The sequence below is a fragment of the Hemitrygon akajei genome, chromosome 5, assembly GCF_048418815.1.
Source record: "Hemitrygon akajei chromosome 5, sHemAka1.3, whole genome shotgun sequence".
Taxonomy (NCBI): domain Eukaryota; kingdom Metazoa; phylum Chordata; class Chondrichthyes; order Myliobatiformes; family Dasyatidae; genus Hemitrygon; species Hemitrygon akajei.
In genome coordinates, this window is record NC_133128.1 from 137,222,712 (window position 1) to 137,242,604 (window position 19,893).

The 19,893-nt window shown below is 45.5% G+C and overlaps 1 protein-coding gene across 5 annotated transcripts in view; it reads left to right on the forward strand.

Moving 5' to 3' along the window:
- col18a1a (collagen type XVIII alpha 1 chain a) overlaps positions 1–7,818 on the forward strand; it is a 268,123-nt gene extending 260,305 nt beyond the window's left edge. For all 5 annotated transcript variants that reach the window (XM_073046613.1, XM_073046610.1, XM_073046611.1 and 2 more), the window contains 4 exons: positions 1,131–1,463; positions 2,130–2,327; positions 2,990–3,105; positions 3,732–7,818. In XM_073046613.1, coding sequence (XP_072902714.1) covers positions 1,131–1,463; positions 2,130–2,327; positions 2,990–3,105; positions 3,732–3,945 — 861 coding nt within the window. In that variant the 3' untranslated portion in view covers positions 3,946–7,818. The remainder of the gene's footprint in view (positions 1–1,130; positions 1,464–2,129; positions 2,328–2,989; positions 3,106–3,731) is intronic.
- Positions 7,819–19,893: the final 12,075 nt, after the last annotated feature.

Genomic DNA, 19,893 nt, shown 5'->3' on the forward strand with positions numbered 1-19,893 from the left:
ATCCGGTCCCTTAGAATACTTTCCAATAACTTTCCCACTGCCGATGTCAGACTCACTGGCCTGTAATTTCCTGGTTTTGTTTTAAACAGCAGAACAACATCGGCTATCCTCCGTTCTTCTGGTACCTCTCCTGTAGCTAAGGATGTTTTAAATATCTCTGCTGGGGGCCCCAGCAATTGCTGCACTAGCCTCCCGTAGGGTCCGAGGGAACCCCTCGTCAGGTCCTGGGGATTTATCCCACCTGATTTGCCTCAAGGTAGCAAACACCTCCTCCTCTGTTTTCTGTAGAGGGTGCATGAAGTTGGTGCCGCTTTGCCTTGCTTCAATAGACTCTGTGTCCATCTCCTGAGTAAATACAGAATTTTATTTAAGATCTCCCCCATCTGTTCTAGCTCCACACATGGATTACCATTCTGGTCCTCCAGAGAATCAATTTTGTCCCTTGAAATCCTTCTACTCTTAACATATCTGTAGAATCCCTTAGGATTCTCCTTCACCTTGTCTGCTAGAGAAACTTCATGCCTTCTTTTACCCTTCCTGATTAATATCTCAACTGTTCTCTTGGATTTCTTATACTCCATAAGTACCTCATTTGTTCCTACCTGCCTGTACCTGTTCTGCACCTCCTTTTTTCTCTTCTCCAGGTCCTCAATATCTCTTGAAAACCATGGTTACCTATATTTGTCATCTTTACCTGTTATTCTGACAGGCATATACAAGCTTTGTACTCTCAAAATTTTGTTTTTGAAGGCCTCCCACTTTCCAAGTACATCTTTGCCAGAAAACAGCCTGTCCCAATCCACACTTGCCAGAACATTTCTGATATTGGCTTTAGAATCTCGACCAGCAGACCAGACCTATCTTTTTGCAGGCTTACTTTGAAACTAATGGCATTGTGATCACTGGATGCAAAGTTTTCCCCTACACAAACAACCTCTGTCACCTGCCCTGTCTCATCCCCTATCGCACGCTCTCTCGCTGGGACTTCTATGTACTGATGAAGGAAACTTTCCTGAACAAATTTGACAAGCTCTATCCCATCTAAAGATATTATGACTAACATTTTCCAGTTTTGGTGACATCCATTCCCTGGCCTTAACCTTCTCACTTATTTTCTGTGCTGTTTACAGGAAAACAAGGTGGAGGCGGTGGGATCCCCGCCAGTGGTGCAGTATGCCGGACAGCGGGAACCCTCAGCAAATTCGGATAAAGTGGTTTCCAAGGATCGGGAGGCCCACCACTCCCAGTCAGAACGACTAACGAACATCCACACTTACGGAGGTGCTCACCAGCGGCCAGAGCTGCCGAAACCCATCCACCCCCATCACCAGTACATCCCGGGGAAGCCAGCGACTGCTGCCCCTCCCCGCACAGTGGAGCCTCCGAGGGTGAACCACCGTGGCGTGTCCCACCAACCTCACGTCACCCCCATCCACACTGGCCAGCTGCATGGGGTGCCAATGGTAAATAGTGCCTGGAACAGATGGGATATCGTGTGATCGAATTATTCTGAAATGAATGGAGACAAACAGACTTTTATAGAACTATGGAGAGACGCAGACCCTTCGGCCCACAAAGTCCATGCTGACCATCAATCCACCCATTTTTACACCAATTCTTCCTTAACCTACATTCCCATCAACTGCCCCCCAGGTTGTACCTCTTCCCGACACACTGGGGGGGGAGGTCCACGGTGGCCAATTGACCTCCTGACTCGCCCACCTTTGAGACGAGGGGGGAAATCAGAGTGCCCAGAGGAAACAGTCAGTCACAGGGAAAACATGCAAACTCCACACAGACAGTGGCAGAGGTCAGGATCGAACCTGCCTCACTGTGGCAGTAGCTTTGCCCACTGCGTCACTATTGTGTCTGCCTTTTTATGACCCAGTACGTTCCAAAGCAGTGTTCAGCGATTGGCTCGTAGAGTTGCGCAGTACAGAACTGGCCCTGCGGTCTACCGTATCCATGCCGACCACTTCTGACTCCTGTTTCCTAGCACCTTATCTGTAACCCTCCGTACAGTAGTAATTCAAGTAATCAGAAAGATGCACCTGTCCTTTGCAGTTTAGTTACCAGTAGCCCTGTCAGTGATACTTTCTCCCACTAACCCTCTGCTCTCCTCCTTACAGCTGCACCTCATGGCGCTCAACACCCCTGTCACAGGCAACATGCAGGGGATCCGCGGGGTGGACTTCCAGTGCTTCCAGCAGGCGCGAGGGGTGGGACTGATGGGCACGTTCAGGGCCTTCCTCTCATCCCGAGTTCAGGACCTGTACAGTGTGGTCCGGCGTGCCGACAGGAACTCGGTGCCAATCGTGAACGGCAAGGTAAGCTTGTCAGAGTGAGGCCTGGCGACATTTGCGGTGTTTCCCGTGCCGATGGTGCAGCGACGCTCTTTGTACCGAATGGGGCTACACTGGAGCCGGCAGCGCATTCCAGACAGGAGCTGCTATGCATTGCTGACAGGTTTGCAGACAGACCCGCAACGCATTCCTGACAGGATGGCGGGTCAGGCAAGGGCTGCCGACACTCTTCCCACATCCCTGCAAGGGCTCGCGGGTGGGGGCCGTATGCAGTTCTTCACGAGGCTCGGCCAGTGTTGACCTCCGAGGGACGGGGTCTTCTAATGATTGACCGCAGCGGGGTGCTTCTCAGACATTTTGGTGACCAAGTGTGAGGAAGAAGAGATGTAATGTTACAGAATAAGGGGAATACAGAGAGAATTCCTCAACCAGGGACAAAGGTCAGCCAGTGTGTACAAGAGGAAGGAAGGGAGAGATCTCAGAACATTTTGAGACTGGAGGAGTTACAGAGGGGTGAGGTTCAGGAGAGGCTGGAAGATTGTGGTGAGAATTTCAATATCTGACTGAAATCGAGGAAGATTCACAGTCAGGTCTACTTATCAGATTTATTTATAGAGGAACTTTAAGTATTAGTCAGAAGTAAACAGTGGGTTGAACTAAGATGTCTTCTTGCTCCTTGCCCTTAGGGAGAGGTGCTGTTTGATAACTGGATCTCGCTCTTCACCGGATCTCAAGCTCCCTTCAAATCTACTGCCACTATCTATTCCTTTGACGGACGAGACGTCCTTCGGGACCCGGCCTGGTATGTAAATAATGCACTTGGTTCATGTTGCTCTGTAAAAGTGACACAGTTCCCCCAAGGACCTAAACAGAGGATTCAGGGAAGGGAGACAGAGACTGGGGAGAACAGAGGAAAGATTAGGAGGGGTGTTCCTAGTCTCCAGCTTTAAGGGAGGAGCTGAAGATTTGAGCGTGGGCAGGAAGGCGGTTGGGGAGGGATTTGAGGGAGAAGAACATTGGGTAGAGGTGGAGGAGAAAATGTCAGCAGTAAGGTCCAGGGTTCTGTTTGTAAAAGAAAGGATTCTCCTAACTCTGGGATATGACAACACACTCTGAATCCAATGCCATACGTAGTCAATGTGGTTCTCTCCAGTGAACTGAGCACACCATCTTCACAGGGATGTACCAGGTACAAATGTTGGACTGGGATGCCAGAAAGAGCTCAGGTGTTGCCGTGGCACCGATATTGTTCATCCATGAGGGCCTCAGTCTAACGTTTCGGTAAAGGTGGCTCATCTTGCACAGGGCACAGGGCTTGCACTTGTAGCTTCCCGACTGAAGGTGGCGCTACCCACTGACAGCTGATAACTGCCTCCTCCTTCCTACCCTCCTCTGCCCTGCATTCCCCTCACCCCCAACTCTGTGCAGGCCTGAGAAGTCGATCTGGCATGGCTCAGACACCAAGGGACGGCGCTTGTTGGAAACTTACTGTGAAGCCTGGAGAAAAGATACGGATGATGTGAAGGGTATGTCTTCGTCCCTGCTCGGCAGCCGGCTCCTGGAACAACGGCCCAGCCAGTGCTTCAAGTCCTTCATCGTCCTCTGCATTGAGAACAGCTACCTGCCGCACTCGCGGAAGTAAAGCCCCACACTCGCCACCCTTCCCTGATCAACGGAGAGAGGTTTCTCCTGGTGCTTATGGTGAAAACGCATTTTCTGTACAGATGTAATTTTTTTTTAAATAATTTTTTAAAAAAACGATGGAAGATAAAAGCCAAAGAGGTCGGTTTTTAAAACAAATAATAAAAAAGCCACTCATGGTGGTTTCCCAGCATGCACTGGGCATGTCCTTGAAGTGCCCCAGATGATGCAAGTGTCCAATGTGTACATGTAACGGTTAATATTTGTATATGGAATGTTTGTGCAAGCCAGTGTATCCTTTTTAACTTGCTGCTTCTGACAGTTAGTCTTACCAGATTACTTTTCTAATTCATTCCTCCCTTTTAGCGGAATTATTCAGTTTCTCTAATACAAACACGCTAAACTGTATGTAGAACTACACGGACTGATTTAGAATGTGTCTTTGATCACTTGGAATCTGAAGCCGTTATGACAGTGTTGCTTTATGTATCTCTCACACACACACACACACACACACGCACGTGCAAGCACAGGTGCAAACATATTCTACATTAAAGATATCTCCTAGTGTTGATGGGCTGGGCCCTCTTTCCCACCTCCTCTGTGGTGGACTTGCTGGGGTTCCACGTTCTGATGGAAGAGAGAGGGCCTGATGAGTGGACTGGTCTCACCTTCCTGGTGCAGAGATGAGGTTGGCTGTCCTCAGGAAGGAACTAAATAGAAGACAAGGGGAGAGAGGAGAGGAGCACAAAATTCATTCCTAGCTGTCCGTCCATCAGAACATCAGGCTGTTTGCTAAATCAGCTCACCGAGCCTTTGCCTTTAAGTAGCTAGCACACAGACACTCATATTTGCACCAATGGGACCTGTTTACTCTGGCTGCAGGATACACACCCTTGGGAGTTGCACCAGGGAGACAGTCCTGCCCAGAATATTGTTTATGGCAATGACAGCTTTTAGTTACAAGACCCGTCCTCACGAGTTTGCTAAAACGTGGAAATTGCAAGGAAATCGTAAACACAAGAAATTCTGCAGATGCTGGAAATCCGAGTAACGCACACAAAGTACTGAAGGAACTCAGCAGGTCAGGCAGCATCTATAGAGAGAAATAAACAGTTGACTTCGGCCTGAGACCCTTTATCATGACATCCTGATGAAGGGTCTTGGGACCAAAATGTCAACTGTTTATTCCTCTCCATAGTTGCTGCCTGACCTGCTGAATTCCTCCAGTATTTTGTGTGTGTTAGTCATAAGCAAATGCCAGACATCTATGGGAGCAAGGCAATCAATTCTAAGTCACTCCCACAGGTGTAAAGTCAGTAAATACAGAACTTTGTCCTTACCCAGGGCTCACTCTGCCACACAATTTCTGCATGCATTTCTTTAGTAAATGGGTAGACGACTTTTGAAAATTCAAAGCACAGATTCATGGGGTGGCACAGTAGCGTAGTGGTTAGCACAACGCCTTGCAGTCCCAGCAACCCTGGTTCAATTCCCGTCACTGCCTGTAAGATGTTTGTATGTTCTCCCTGTGACCGTGTGGATCCCCTCCAGGTAATCTGCTTTTCTCCCACTGCCCAAAGATATACCAGTTGGCAGGCTAATTAGTCATTGTAAGTTGTCCCATAACTAGGCTAGGATTAAATCAGGGGTTGCTGGGCAGCATGGCTCTGCACTGTATCTCAATAAATAAGTGAATACCAAGATAATTCTCTGCAGATTTTTGATGAAAGTAAGGACATTAATTCACTGCAGAACAACCAAGAAACCATCAGCACTCATAATAGCTCTGAGGGCATTAATGAACAGTCCCTTTATAGTGTCAGCTGAAAACAATGCTCTCAACCTTGTTAAACCACCATTGAAGCTCCTACCAACAGAGCTAGTTAGTGACTGGAATTAACTAAATCCAAGATATGATGCAGTGGATGTAACAGCTCAATTGATGTGGAAGCCTGGTTCAGTAACGTGGAGGACAGTTCCCAATCTGTGATTTTAAATTCAGTTGCAAAGATCTGGGATCTGACAACATGAAGCTGGTCTCCATGGGTGACCAGGAGCATATTGGTTGAGGCCAACAGGTCCAACGATGTCCTGCTTCCTGAACAGGCCTGGCTAACGTGACACCAGCAAGAAAATGCCCACCCTTGCCAGACGCTGCAATAAGGGATGTCCACACCCAGAGAGTGGACAATAAATGGGAAATGGACATCCTTCTCTCGTGCCAGTTATTTTGCCATCGTCTGCCTCCTTTTGAGTGACGTGCAGCATTTGGTCTTTGTTCATGGAACATTTTCTGTCTTCATGTTCTCAAGCCTGTTTCACTGCATACCCAATAATTGTGCTTGCTCTCTCTCTACATCTAGTATCTCAAGCATTCACCCCTCCTCTGTCCCCCTCCCAAAAAAAACTTGCACTACCTAACACTAATTTAATGCCAGAATATGTGTCAACTCTCTGACACAGAAGAGGACTTTGCAGGGAACATTTTTGCTTCCCTTCAGCCCAGTGGAGAGGAGGCAGCCGAAGGTTGAAGTCACATCCCACTGAGCACAGTGTATGGGTCAATATTCTCCCAACTCCACTACTACGTACAAATTGTTGGAAGATTTAAAAAAAAGACAGACTGCTGAAGGATGATCTCAGTAGGTTCCTCTAGCAGTCTGCTTGAAGTCCCAGATTTCAGCACCTACAGTCTCTTGCGTCTCCCTGTTGGAAGACACGGTGAATGAAGCTTGCATTAATGAAAACAATCCATCCACTTCTTTTCAAATGTGCAAATACTTTCCCCACCAATACCAAATCATTGCTCAGTTTCTCCAGTTCTGGCCCAAGCACTCCACCATGCTGCGTAGCTTGACTCTGTGCGTGTAGCATTTGATTGGTTGTCAGGAAGAGGTCCATGCTGGCAGATCCCTGATTGATTATTTTAACACAACGCAAGATTGCCAATTTAGTTCAAGGTTTACTTACAGGCAGATCACATGATCTGCTGTTATTTCTCCCTTGGACCCTCGTATCGTATTGACCATTCAGCCATCCACACCTATGAAACCTGGTACATCAATCAGAAAGCAAAAAGATTATGTATTTCCCAACTGGATATCACTTCAATGTTTATCCTACCACTCATGGTGTTTTTATAACTAATAAAATGTTTTTTTTTTACAAAATATATACTATTGTTCTTTAACTTCCGTCCTAAGTCAAGAATCTGAGTTTCATCTTTAATTCCTGAAGACCTTGAACAATCCTGGAAGGTTGTTGATGTCTCTTATTCATTCAGAGCTTGAGTCAGCCTTGCAGGAAAAGTTGGGGTGGATGTGTTTGCTCATCTCCATTTCAGCGAGGCATGCTTTAGTTCTTTTCCAATGTCTACAAACCATTGATGGTTAAGTTGAATATTTACTTATACGTGTGTATGTAGCAGCATTACATGTTGGCAGCAGAGAATTGAAAACCTGATTACTTTGGAAAGCCTGGTGATATATAAGCTCATTTGATGTTCATTTTGTGCAATTTGAGCACTTTTCTTAGACTGCTTCAGTTTCCTTCTCTCTCCAAGGGCCACTTGTTCCAGATCACTACGGGCAGCCTTTGACTGTCGGTGTAAATGACAAAGAGGGATGCTCAGCCTGCTGAAAGCTTCCCTAAAGACACAATTAATTTACCAATGGTCTCTCCCAGAGTGCTGCCACTCGATGTAAGCTTATAACTCCTGGAGTCCACACTACAATTTGTGTCAACACGTGAAAGCACTGTAATTAAAACCAGTAAATGTTTGTAGCACATTGTGTAGCTTTCTGTAACCTTGAAGCTCTCTAAACACTTTCCCCCAGAGTACTGAATAAAGATTATAAAGTTCTCTTTTAAATCTTATCCTTGTTTGATTACTTTAGCAGGAAGCATTTAATACCAGCAAATTTTGATAGTTTCTGTTGTATCTTTCTCATTTGGATTATAATTTCCATAATAATTCAGAGCTGTTTTCTAAAATAACTTTTTAAGTTATTTAAAACAACAGTTTTTAAGTGCTGAACAAAAGATTTAAGGTGGGCGCAATTTGATCTGTATTCTTTTGCCTGCACGGCTGTAACATTATGCAGGTCTTCCATTTACCTGTGGTGTCTGCTCATGGAGGCTATTTGGCATGAAGAGGCATATGATAGGTGTCATTATAGTGATGTTTAAGTGTGTGTGAATGAGCTGAAGATCTGACTTTGGCCTCTAATGCGTCATAGAGTCGGAGCAATGCAGTGAGCAAGCAATCCCTTCAGCCCTTCTCATCCAAGCCGATCATAGTGTTTACCATACTAGTCCCATTTGCCTGCATTTAGCCCATGAACCTCTAAACCTCTTCTATTCATGTACTTGTCTAATTATTTTTACATGTTGTTATTGTTCTTTCTTCAACCACTTTCTCTAGCAGCTCGTTGTACATATGTATCACCCTCTGCATGAATAAATTGCCCCTCAGGTCCCTTATAAATCTTTTACCTCTCACCTGAAACCTACGTCCTTGGTTCTATGGTTCTATGCCTATGTGCTTAGTATTCCTTCCCAGAGAAAAGGCTACACATTCACCATGTCAAAACCCCTCATTATTTTATACACCTCCTCAAAGTCACCCCTTTGGCTCCTACATTCCAACGAATAAGTCCTAGCCTGCCCAACCTCTTCCTGTTACTCGCACTCCTGAGTCCTGGCAGCATCCTCATAAACCTCCTCTGCATTTTTCCAGTTTAGTTATATCTGCCCTTTAACAGGACAACCAAAACTGTACAAAAAACTCCAAATGCAGCCTCACTAACATGTTGCATAACTCAACATACACTGTAACCTCTCAACTCGTATACTTAGTGCCCTGACTGATGAAGGCCAGTGTGCTAAATGCCTTTTTCACCACCCCGTCTACCTGTGATGATGCTTTCAGCAAACTACACACTTGCATTCCACAACACTCCCCAGAAACTGACTATTCAATGTGTAAGTCCTTTCCTGGTTTGATTTCCCAAAATGGACTTAGCAGAATTGAACACCATTAGTCAGCCACTTACTTAGCAGAGTAAGATCCCCCTGTAATTTTGGATAATCTGCTGTCTATGATACCATTTATTTTAGTATCATCTGCAAGCTTATTAACCATACCTTGTACATTCACAACCAATTTGTTTAAATAAATGATGAATGACAGAGGTCCCATTATCAATGGCTGTGGCACACCACAAGTTGCAGGCTTCCACTCTAAGAAATACTTCTGACCTTCATTCATTGCTTCCTACCAGTAAGCTAATTATTAATCCAATTAGCTACCTCTGCCCAAACCCCACATGAAACTTTCAGACTACCCTTCCATGTGGCACCTCGTCAAAGGCCTTGATAAAGTCCGTACGGGCAACCTCAATGTTTGATAAAGGTGGTGTGTGTTTCTCCCCTTGCTTGTTCCCTTACCTCTGAGCCTGGTTTCACCAACCAGCAAATCTAGCATGCTGAAAGATCCCAGTGATACTATTTTGACGAGAAGGAGTTGACTGCACCTTGGCCACTATCAAACCCACAATCACATTTCTCCAACAGCTTAATTTCTTGATATTACACCAGACTTTATTGGCTGATGAAAGTCCTTAAAAATGAGTTAGAGTTCATGGGTCCAATGTCCATTTAGAAATCAGGTGGCAGAGGGGAAGAAGCATGTATGGTGATATATATGCACTTAGATAATAAACCTACTTTGACTTTGCATTCAGTCAATTTGAGCATTGCATTAGACATGAATAAAAATGTCCAGCTGCAATTATTTAGGGGTTTGCCGAGGCCATTTCAATTGTATTGTGTGCAGTGTTGGTTTTCATATCAAAGCAAGAGAATACCCTTGTCAGTGAGAGATGCAAGGAAGATTGGTTCCTGGGATGGTGGTCTCATACGAGGTGGGATTGAGTGGATGAGATCTCTGCTCCCTGGGGATTGAAGAAGAAGTGGTGACCTTTCTGAAACGTACATTTTTTAAAAGGCTCAATAGCATAGATATGAGCTGGTGTTTCCCCTGGGAACCAAGCTCACAGTCTCAGAATATAGGGTCATTCATTTAGGACTAAGAAGAGAAGCAACTTCTTCATTTAAATGACATTGACTCTACGGAACTCTCTATCTGCAAGGTACGTAGAGACTCAAACACTTGATGGCATTTTAAACAGAGATTGCAGGATATTAGAGCCACCAAGGGATATGTGAATGGGAAGGGAAACGTTCATCTACTGTTGCCATAGGCATTTGTGTGCAGGGTGTAGAATGCCATGAAAATTTGACTTTTTTGCACCAGCACAGTGCGTTACAGTGTGAGGACAAACATACTGTAATGTCTTTATGTTTCAACATAACAATGTATGTCTGTGGAGTTCCTTGCCACAGGTGGCTGTGCAGGCTAAGTCATTGGGTATATTTAACGTGGAGGTTAATAGGTTCTTGATTAATCAGGGCATCAGAGGTTACAGGGAGAAAGCAGGAGAATGGGGTTGAGAGGGATAATAAATCAGCCATGGAATGGTGCAACAGACTCGATGGGCCAAATGGCCTAATACTACTCCTTGTTCTTGTGGTCTAAGTCAACATGAGCTCAAACTAACATAAACTGTGCATGACACCTGTGCAAAATACACATAATGACTCTAATGCAAGACTGAGGGAGAGAAAAAATGTGCAGTCCAAGGGAGTGTTTAAGTTCATCGGGTCTGTTCAAGAGCCTGATGAGCGGGGCTAAAGGTCTAGTTGAACCTAGAAGTGTTGGTCTTCAGGCTGCTGTACCTCCTGCCTGTTGGAGGGTGTGAGCTGCACTGTTGATGGATACCGCATTCCTGAAACTTCACTTCTTGTAGAGATAATGATGGAATAGAGGCTGATGCAGGATCTCGTTGCAGGGCAGAGCAACAGGGGCTGAACGGCTTGTTTCTCTTCTCGTTTTTTGTTCATTAAATATAATTCACTGTCTTCAGAGCATCTGCTGCTTTTCATTATTGCAGCAAGACACCTTTACACTTACAGTCAATCCCTTTTGCACTAATGGCCAAGGTACCATCTGCCTTCTGCACCTGCACATTGGTTTTCAGTGACTTGCTGTCTGTACAAACATCAGTTCTCTCTCTGCAGATTCTGCCTGGCCTGCTGGGTATTGCTAGCGCTCTCTTTTGTTCCGAGTTTGCTGGACTGCTGTACTCCGCACCATTCGGAGGCACACATGGTCAGTATGGCAACGCTCAGCTTCCTATATTACAACTGTGATGATACGGTGAAAACAAATGATTGATTGCAAGTTCCTATGAGACATCCTGAAGTGAAGAAACCATTTAAGATCTTTTTTAAATAGCTTGAAGTAATAATGCAGACAAAGCAGGCCTGGGAGTTCCAGCGGAGTCAGTACCGGCCAGTACTGGACAGGTTAGCCACTAAATCCCTGCTCTATCCACACTCTTACACCCACCCCTCCCCACAAACCCCAGCAGACTTTCCTTACGGCTTAATTAGGGCTTTAACAAAAAATAATACATATGCCGTTTCTTAAACCTGTTTTTACACCAAACCACTGTGTGGCTTATTGCGAAAAACAAAATCCACAAAGTAAGACTTGATTTAACAGTTGCCATTAATACGCTGTTCATCAATAATGTTTATGAGAAACAGATGGTTGGTTGGAAAACGTGGAAATCTGGAATTTGGCATTTAGCAAGTTATTTTAACATTGTGGGTTTGGCATTCTTTAAACCATCATTCCTGTTCCATGAGGATGTATGAATGTGGTTGTTATTATGAATTATCTAATGTCCTGTGTGCGCAGAACTGCAGTAAACCACTGGTACATGGGACTGATTCAGCTACTTGGCAGTATTTCATGTACATAGAAATATGGCGGTTAGAACATGTCCATTGTTCCACTTCCTGTCTCTGCAAGGAAGCTGGGAGGATGAAGGGGAAGCTCATCCATCATGGTGTCACACTGTTCCATGACGCCACAGGCTGTGGATTGGACCACATCTAGCCAAGGCGAGGGCCCTGTGTGAGAGAGTCTGTGTGTGGAGTGAGAGCAGTGAACACCTGTATAACTGGACCACATCAGACTTCAGACAACGTTGGGTGAGGACACTGACAAGCTCAGGCCCACGCCCGGGAAATGAGAGGGTTCTGTCTCAACCATCAGACAGTTGGCTGGGAGGAGACGGTCAGGTGGTCCTACAACATCGAACCGAGCAGCACAACAATGGCCAACCACAAAACCAAAATAAACTAATCCTGTCTGCCAGCACGTGGTCCATTATCCCTCCAGTCCCTGTCTGTTCATGTCCTCGTCCAAATGTCTCTTAAATATCAGTATCATATCTGCTGCTACCACTCCCTCTGGCAACCCATTCCAGGTACCCTGTGTGCTTCCCCTTTCCCTGCACATCTCCCTTAAACTTTACCCCTCCCATCGTAAAGCCATTCCCTCTAGTATTTGACATTTCTGCCCCGGCGGAGATGCTAAACAGCTTTTCTATCTACACCCCTCATAATCTTGTAAAGTTCTATCAAGTCACACCCTCAGCCTCTGCCGCTTCGGAAATAAACAATTCAAGTTTGTCCAACTTACAGGGACAATCGGCTGGGGGTGAGATAGTTGGACAGTCGGCTGGGGGTGAGATAGTTGGACAATCAGCTGGGGGTGAGATAGTTGGACAATCGGCTGGGGGTGAGATAGTTGGACAATCGGCTGGGAAGGGGACGGACAATCTGCTAGGAGTGAGACAGTCCTAGGCCTAGGCCTAGGCCCCACAGGAGGGCAGGAGATACCCATGGATTTTATGGCCCGAGCTGAGTGTACAGATTCCTGGAAGAGGCACCAATGCAGATTAGACTGGACATCACTGCCTCAGTCCAGACTGCTCGGTAGACTGTTATATCAGACACACAGAGCACCTGGTGCATTGCTGCAAACCGTGGGACAACCCCGATCTTTCATTAAATGTTTTATTTCATTTCAATTGCATAATGAACCGTGGAGAGCACTCTGACAGGCTGCATCACTGTCTGGTATGGAGGGTGGGGGGGGGGGGCAATGTTGTACAGGATCTTAAGAAGCTATAGAAAGTTGTAAAATTAGTCAGCTCCATCATGGGTACTAGCCTCCATAGTGTCCAAGGCATTTTCAGGAGCGGTACCGTTACTGTATTATGCATCCTCATCACCAGGACATGCTCTCTTCTCATTGTTACCGTCAGGAAGGAGGTACAGAAGCCTGAAGGCTCACACTCAGCAATTCAGGAACAGCCTCTTCCCCTCTGGATTTCTAAATGGACACAGAATCGATAAACAGTACCTCACATTTTTCTGTTTTTGCACTATTTTTAATTTCACACACACACACACACACACACACACACACACACACACCATCCTACCAGGGATAAGGTTCCTCTTCTCCTCACCTACCACTCCACAAGCCTCTGTGTCCAGCACATAATTCTTCACGACTTCCACGATCTCCAACAGGATCCCACCGCCAAGACATCTTTCCCCATCTACCACTTTCTGCTCTCCGCAGGGATCACTGTCTATGTGACTTTCTTGTCCATTCATCCCTCCCCACTGATCTCCCTCCTGGCACTTACCCTTGCAAGGCGAATAAGTGCTTCACCTGCCCCTACACCTCCTCCCTCACCACCATTCAGGTCCCCAAACCATCCTTCCAGGTGAGGCAACACTTCACCTGTGAGTCTGTTGGGGGTCATATACTGTGTTCGGTGCTCCCGGTGTAGCCTCATGTATGTCGGCAAGACCTGACGTAGATCGGGAGACCGATTCACCAAACGTACGCTCTACACACCAGAGGATCTCCCAGTGGCCACCCATTTTAATTCCACTTCCCATGGCCTCCTCCACCGTCATGATGAGGCCACACTCAGGTTGGAGGAATAACACTTCGTATTCCGTCTGGCTGGCCTCCAACTTGATGGCATGAATATCGACTTCTCTAACTTCCAGCAATGGCCCCCCTCCCTCACCTTATCTCCTTGCCCGTCCATCGGCTCCCTCTGGTGCTCTTCCCCCTTTTTTTCTGTCCTCTCCCATCAGACTCCATCTTCTCCAGCCCTGTTTCTCTTTCACCAATCAACTTCCCAACTCTTTACTTCTCCCCTCCCCCTCCCCGTTTCACCCATCACCTTCCTCCATCCTCCTCCCCTTCCACCTTTTAACTCTACCCCTCATCTTTTTTTCTCCCGTCCTGCTGAAGGGTATCAGCTGAAAACATCGACTGTACTCTCTTTCATAGATGCTGCCTGGCCTGCTGTGTTCCTCCAGCATTTTGTGCGTGTGGCTTCGATTTCCAGCATCTGCAGATTTTCTCCTGTTTATATATACTTGCTGTTTTTTTATTTGTTTGTTTGTTTATTGATTTATTTATTTATCCTCTGTATTTATTATGTATTGCATTGTACTGCTGCTGCTAAGTTAACAAATTTCATGAGACGTCAATGAAATTAAAGTTGATTCAGATTTGGATAGATTGCTGAAAATGGGATCAGGACTGTCCTCCCGCCTCTACACTGCAGGGGGCACTGTAGTTCCACAAACAGCCTCAATTAGCAGCGAACAGGAGGAAATCTGCAGATGCTGGAAATTCAAACAACAACACACACAAAATGCTGGTGGAACACAGCAGGCCAGGCAGCATCTATAGGGAGAAGCGTTGTCGACGTTTCGGGACGAGACCCTTCGTCAGGACTTTGTGAGTCTCGGCCCGAAACATCGACAGCGCTTCTCCCTATAGATGCTGCCTGGCCTGCTGCGTTCCACCAGCATTTTGTGTCAATTAGCAGCGAGAGCCTTGTACTTATCCCATTCACAGCCCAACCAATCAGAGTAATCAATGGTCTCAGGTGGCTTCCTCTGCACCATCCAGGCTGTAACACCTGCAGTCTTGTGTGTCTCCTGAGATACCATATGATTCTTTGTCCTTTGAATCATACCGTTTAAATATTTGGCCAGTTGACTGGGGAGAGATCCTCCACTCAATGGAAACAGGCCCTTCAGTCTAACTTGTTCATGCTAGCCAATGGCTATCTAAACTAATCCCATTTACCTGTAAATGGCCCATATCCAGCTGAAACTTTCCCGTCCAAATGTCTTGTAAGCTTTGTAATTGTTCTTGCCTCCACCACTCATGGGATCTTTGTCATCCACGTGAGAGAGCAGGTAAAGCCTCAGTTAAGCATGGTACACTGAGTAGTGAGTACTATGTCATCAAACCTTGCATCTGTGGGCTCATTGGTCCTGGGTTCACCAGGATCATGAGGGGGAAAGATTGCAGTGACCATCAGCCTGGCTGCCACCTTACAGAATGACGGGAAACTCTGATTAGACTGAATGGCCTTATCATGCTCTGATATCAATAGACAATAGACAATAGGTGCAGGAGTAGGCCATTGGACCCTTCGAGCCAGCTATCCCTTATTTTCATACTGCCCTTTTCCATCTTCCTTTTACAAATTGGATTTGGCTAGGCTGAATCTGCCAGGAGGGTTAATACTGCCATTTGGAGAGATGCTACATGTCAATGTTTCAAGGCGAAGTTGATTGAACTTCCATAACCTGTTTCTAAAATACCTCCTTTTACCCATCTCAGTTTGAGGTGTAAAGAGAGGTTTTTGAAAATTGACCTGAAATATTACCATTTCTTTGCCTCCACAGATGCTGCTAGACCCACTGAGTTTCTCCAGTAATTAGTCTTCTGCTCCAGACGGCTGCATCTGCAGTCTCTTGCACCTCCACTCTTTTTGTCTATGCTCTCACTCTCTAATTGCTCCCATTCATGTTCACTCAATGCCCACTTACAGTTCATCCCCATGATCATTCCAGTTTCAACTGATTTCAGACCTCTCCACTCTGCCACTGCCTCAGCAGCTTGACAAGCTTCCTCCTCAGTCCTCGACCCACAATATTAACCTCGGGGTTGATACTGGGTTTGGTTTATTATTGTTACATGTACCAAGATACAGTCTTGCATGCTGTTTGTCTAGATCAAACTGTTACACAGTGCATTGAACTAGACTATAGAACCATAGAACGCTACAGGCCCCTTCAGGCTTCCGTGCTGTGTTGACCCATATAATCCTTTAAAAAAGTACTAAACCCACACTACCCCTATAGTCAAACAAAAAGTATTGTCCAATGCAGAATAAGGTGTAAAAGCTTCAAAAATGCAGTGCAGGTAAATGATAAAGTGTAAGGTCATAATAAAGTAGCTTGTAAGGCCAAGAGTCTATCTTATTGTATGAGACGTCCAATCAAAAGTCTAATAACAGTGGTCTTGAGCTGATCTTGAGCCTGTGGTTTGTGCTTTGAGACTTCTGTACATTCTGCCTAATGGGAGAGGGGAGAAAAGAGACAGTCTGGGGTAGAAAGGTTCTTTGATTATGCTGGCTGATTTACTAAGGCAGCGAGAAGTACAGACAGATCTTCTGTGATGTGCTGAGCTGTGCCCGTAACTCTATTTATCTTCCCAAAGCTGTGGCCAAGCTTGCTTAGTATCTTGAGTGTTTTCTGGTTTTGAACCAGTGTTTTCTCATTTTCTTTTTATGATTCAGTCAGTCCTGGAACAATGCAGACACAAACCATTCTGCAATGTGACTTCTTCAGCAAGCCTGTGTGGGAACACACCTGCTCTCAACTCTTCCACCATGTGTACATGACCCCAGAGTCAGACTCTGACCCAGAAGGGAAGGGGGGAAGAAGAGGTGAGCTGTGGTGACAGGGGAACAAAAGGAGGTTCTGTGGGCAAGAACATCATTCCCCGATGTAATGTTGCCTCCTGGGTGGCCAGGGTCCAGGACATCTCAGATTGAATCCTCAGCATTCTCAAGAGGGAGGGTGAACAGCCAGAGGTACCAACAGGTACCAATGACATGGGTAGGACGAGTGATGAGGTTCTGCAAAGGGAGTTCAGGGAGTTAGGTGCTAAGTTAAAGGGCAGGACCTCTAGGGTTATGATCTCAGGATTGTGCTAGTGAGGCTAGAGAAAGGAAGGTTATACAGTTTAACATGTGGCTAAGGAGTTGGTGTAGGAGGGAGGGCATAAGATTTTTGGATCATTGGGCTCTCTTCCAGAGAAGGTAGAACCTATACAGAAAATAAAGTTTGCACCCGAACTCAAAGGGCACTAATATTCTGGTGGGAAGGTTTGCTAATGCTACATGGTGGAGTTTAAACTAGAGTTGCAGGGGGTTGGGAACCAGAGTGTTAGAACGGTTAGTGGAGAGGTTGTGGAGCCAAATGCTGGTAAGACCTTAGACAAAGTCAGGATCAGAAGGTTGAGCATGGCAACTAATGCCCTGAGCTACCTATATTTCAGTGCAAGAAGTATCATGGGAAAAGCAGATGAGCTCAGGACGCGGATCAACACCTGGATTTATGATATTGTAGCCATTAATGAGACTTAGTTGCTGGAGGGGCAGGACTGGCAGCTCAATATTTCAAGGTTTCGTTATTTTAGACCTGACAGAGTGGGAGTGATTAAAGGAGGAGAGCTGTCCTTGTTAATGAGACTATATTATAGACCACTCAACAGTTTGAAGGATTTAGAGGAAAAAATTTGTAGAGAGATCGCTGACTGTTGCAGGAAACATAAGGTTGTTATAGAAGGTGATTTTAACTTTCCATATATTGACTGGGATTCCCATACTGTCAAAGGACCAGATGGGATTGAGCTTGTCAAATGCATTCAGGAATGTTTCCTCAATCAGTACGTGGAAGTCACAACAAGAGGGTGTGTGGTACTTGATCTGCTATTAGGGAATGTGGAAGGGCAGGCGATAGAAATTTGTGCAGGGGAACACTTTGAAGCTAATGATTACAATGCTATTAGTTTCAAAGTAAATAAGCAAAAAGATGGGTCTGGTCCACAGGCTAATATTTTAAACTGGAGCAAATCCAGATTTGATGGTTTCAGAAATGATCTGGCAAGTGTGGATTGGGACAGGCTGTTTTCTGGCAGAGGTGCACTTAGAAAGTGGGAGGCCTTCAAAAGCGAAATCTTGAGAGCACAGTTTGTATGTTCTTGTCGGAATAAAAGATAAATATAACAAGTGTAGGGAACCTTGGTTTTCAAAAGATTTTGAGGCCCCGGTTAAGAGAAGAAAGGAGGTGCTTAGCAGGTACAGGCAGCTGGAAACAGATGAGATGTTTATCGAATATGAGAAATACAAGAGATCACATAAGAAAAAAGATCAGGAAGGCTAAATGAAGGCATGAAGTTGCTCTAGCAGACAAGGCAGAGGAGAATCCTAAGGGATTCTACAGATATATTATGAGCAAAAGGATTGCAAGCGATAAAATCGGTCCACTGGAGGGTGACAATGGTCATCCATGGGGAGATCTTAAGTAACTTCTGTTGTATCTGTATTTACTCACGAGACGGAGGTGTTTGCTATCCGGAGGCAAATCAGGGTGGGGAAATCCCCAGGTCTCAACAAGGTGTTCCCTCGGACCCCATGGGAGATACATGTAGAAATTGCTGGGGCCCTAGCAGAGATGTTTAAAGCATCCTCAGTGACAGGAGAGGATAGCCAGTGTTGCTCCACCGTTTAAAAAAGACTCGAAACAAAACCAGGAAATTACAGGCCAGTGAGTCTGATATCGGTAGTGGGAAAGTTATTGGAAAGTATTCTAAGGGACCGGATATATAAGTATTTGGATAGACATGGACTGATGAAGGATAGTCAGCATGGCTTCACACGTGTGGTGGGTCATGTCTAACCAATCTTATGGAGTTTTCAAGGAAGTTACCAGGAAAGTGGATGAAGGCAAGGCAGTGGGTGTGTCTACATGGACTTTAGTAAGGCATCTGACAAGGTCCTGCATGGGAGGCTGGTCAAGAAGGTTCAGTCGCTCAGCATTCAGGATGAGGTAGTAAATTGGATTAGACATTGGCTTTGATGGCGAAGCCAGAAAGTGGTAGAAGATGGTTGCCTCTCTGACTGGTGCCCTGCGACTAGTGGTGTGCCGCTAGTGGGATTGGTGCTGGGCCTATTGTTGTTTGCCATCCATATTGATGATCTGGGAGATAATGTGGTTAACTGGATCAGCAGATTTGTTGATGACAACAAGATTGGGGGTGTAGTGGACAGCAAGGAAGTTATCATGGCTTGCAGAGGGATCTGCATCAGCTGCGAAAATAGGCTAGAAAATGGCAGATGGGATTTAATACAGAAAAGTGTGATGTGTTGTACTTCAGTAGGACCAACCAGGGTAGGACTCGTACAGTGAACAGTGGAGCACTGAGGAGTGTGATCAAATAAAGGAATCTGGGAATACAGGTCCACAGTTCATTGAAAGTAGCGTCACGGGTAGATAGGGTTATAAAGAGAGCTTTTGGCACGTGGGCCTTCATAAATCCTGGTATTGAGTACAGGAGATGATAGGTTATGTTGAAGTTGTATAAGACATTGGTGAGGCCGAATTTGGAGTATTGTGTGTAGTTTTGGTCACCTATCTACAGGAGAGATGTAAATAAAATTGGAAGAATACAGAAAAAATTTACAAGGATGTTGCCGGGTCTGGAGGACCTGAGTTATAAGGAAAAATTGAATAGGTTAGAACTTTATTCCTTAGAATGTAGAAAATTGAGCAGAGATTTGATAGAGGTATACAAAATTATGAGGGGTATAGATAGGGTAAATGCAAGCAAGCTTTTTCTGCTGGGGTTGGGTGGGACTACAACCAGAGATTATGGGTTAAGGGTGAAAGGTGAGAAGTTTAAGGGGAACATGAGAGGGAACTTCTCCACTCAGAGGGTTGTGGGAGTGTGGAGTGAGCTGCCAGCACAAATAGTCCAGGTGAGCTCGATTTCAATGTTTAGGAGAAGTTTGGATAGTAGGGATAGAGGGGGCTATGGTTTAAATGGTTTGGCATGGTCTTGAAGGGCTGA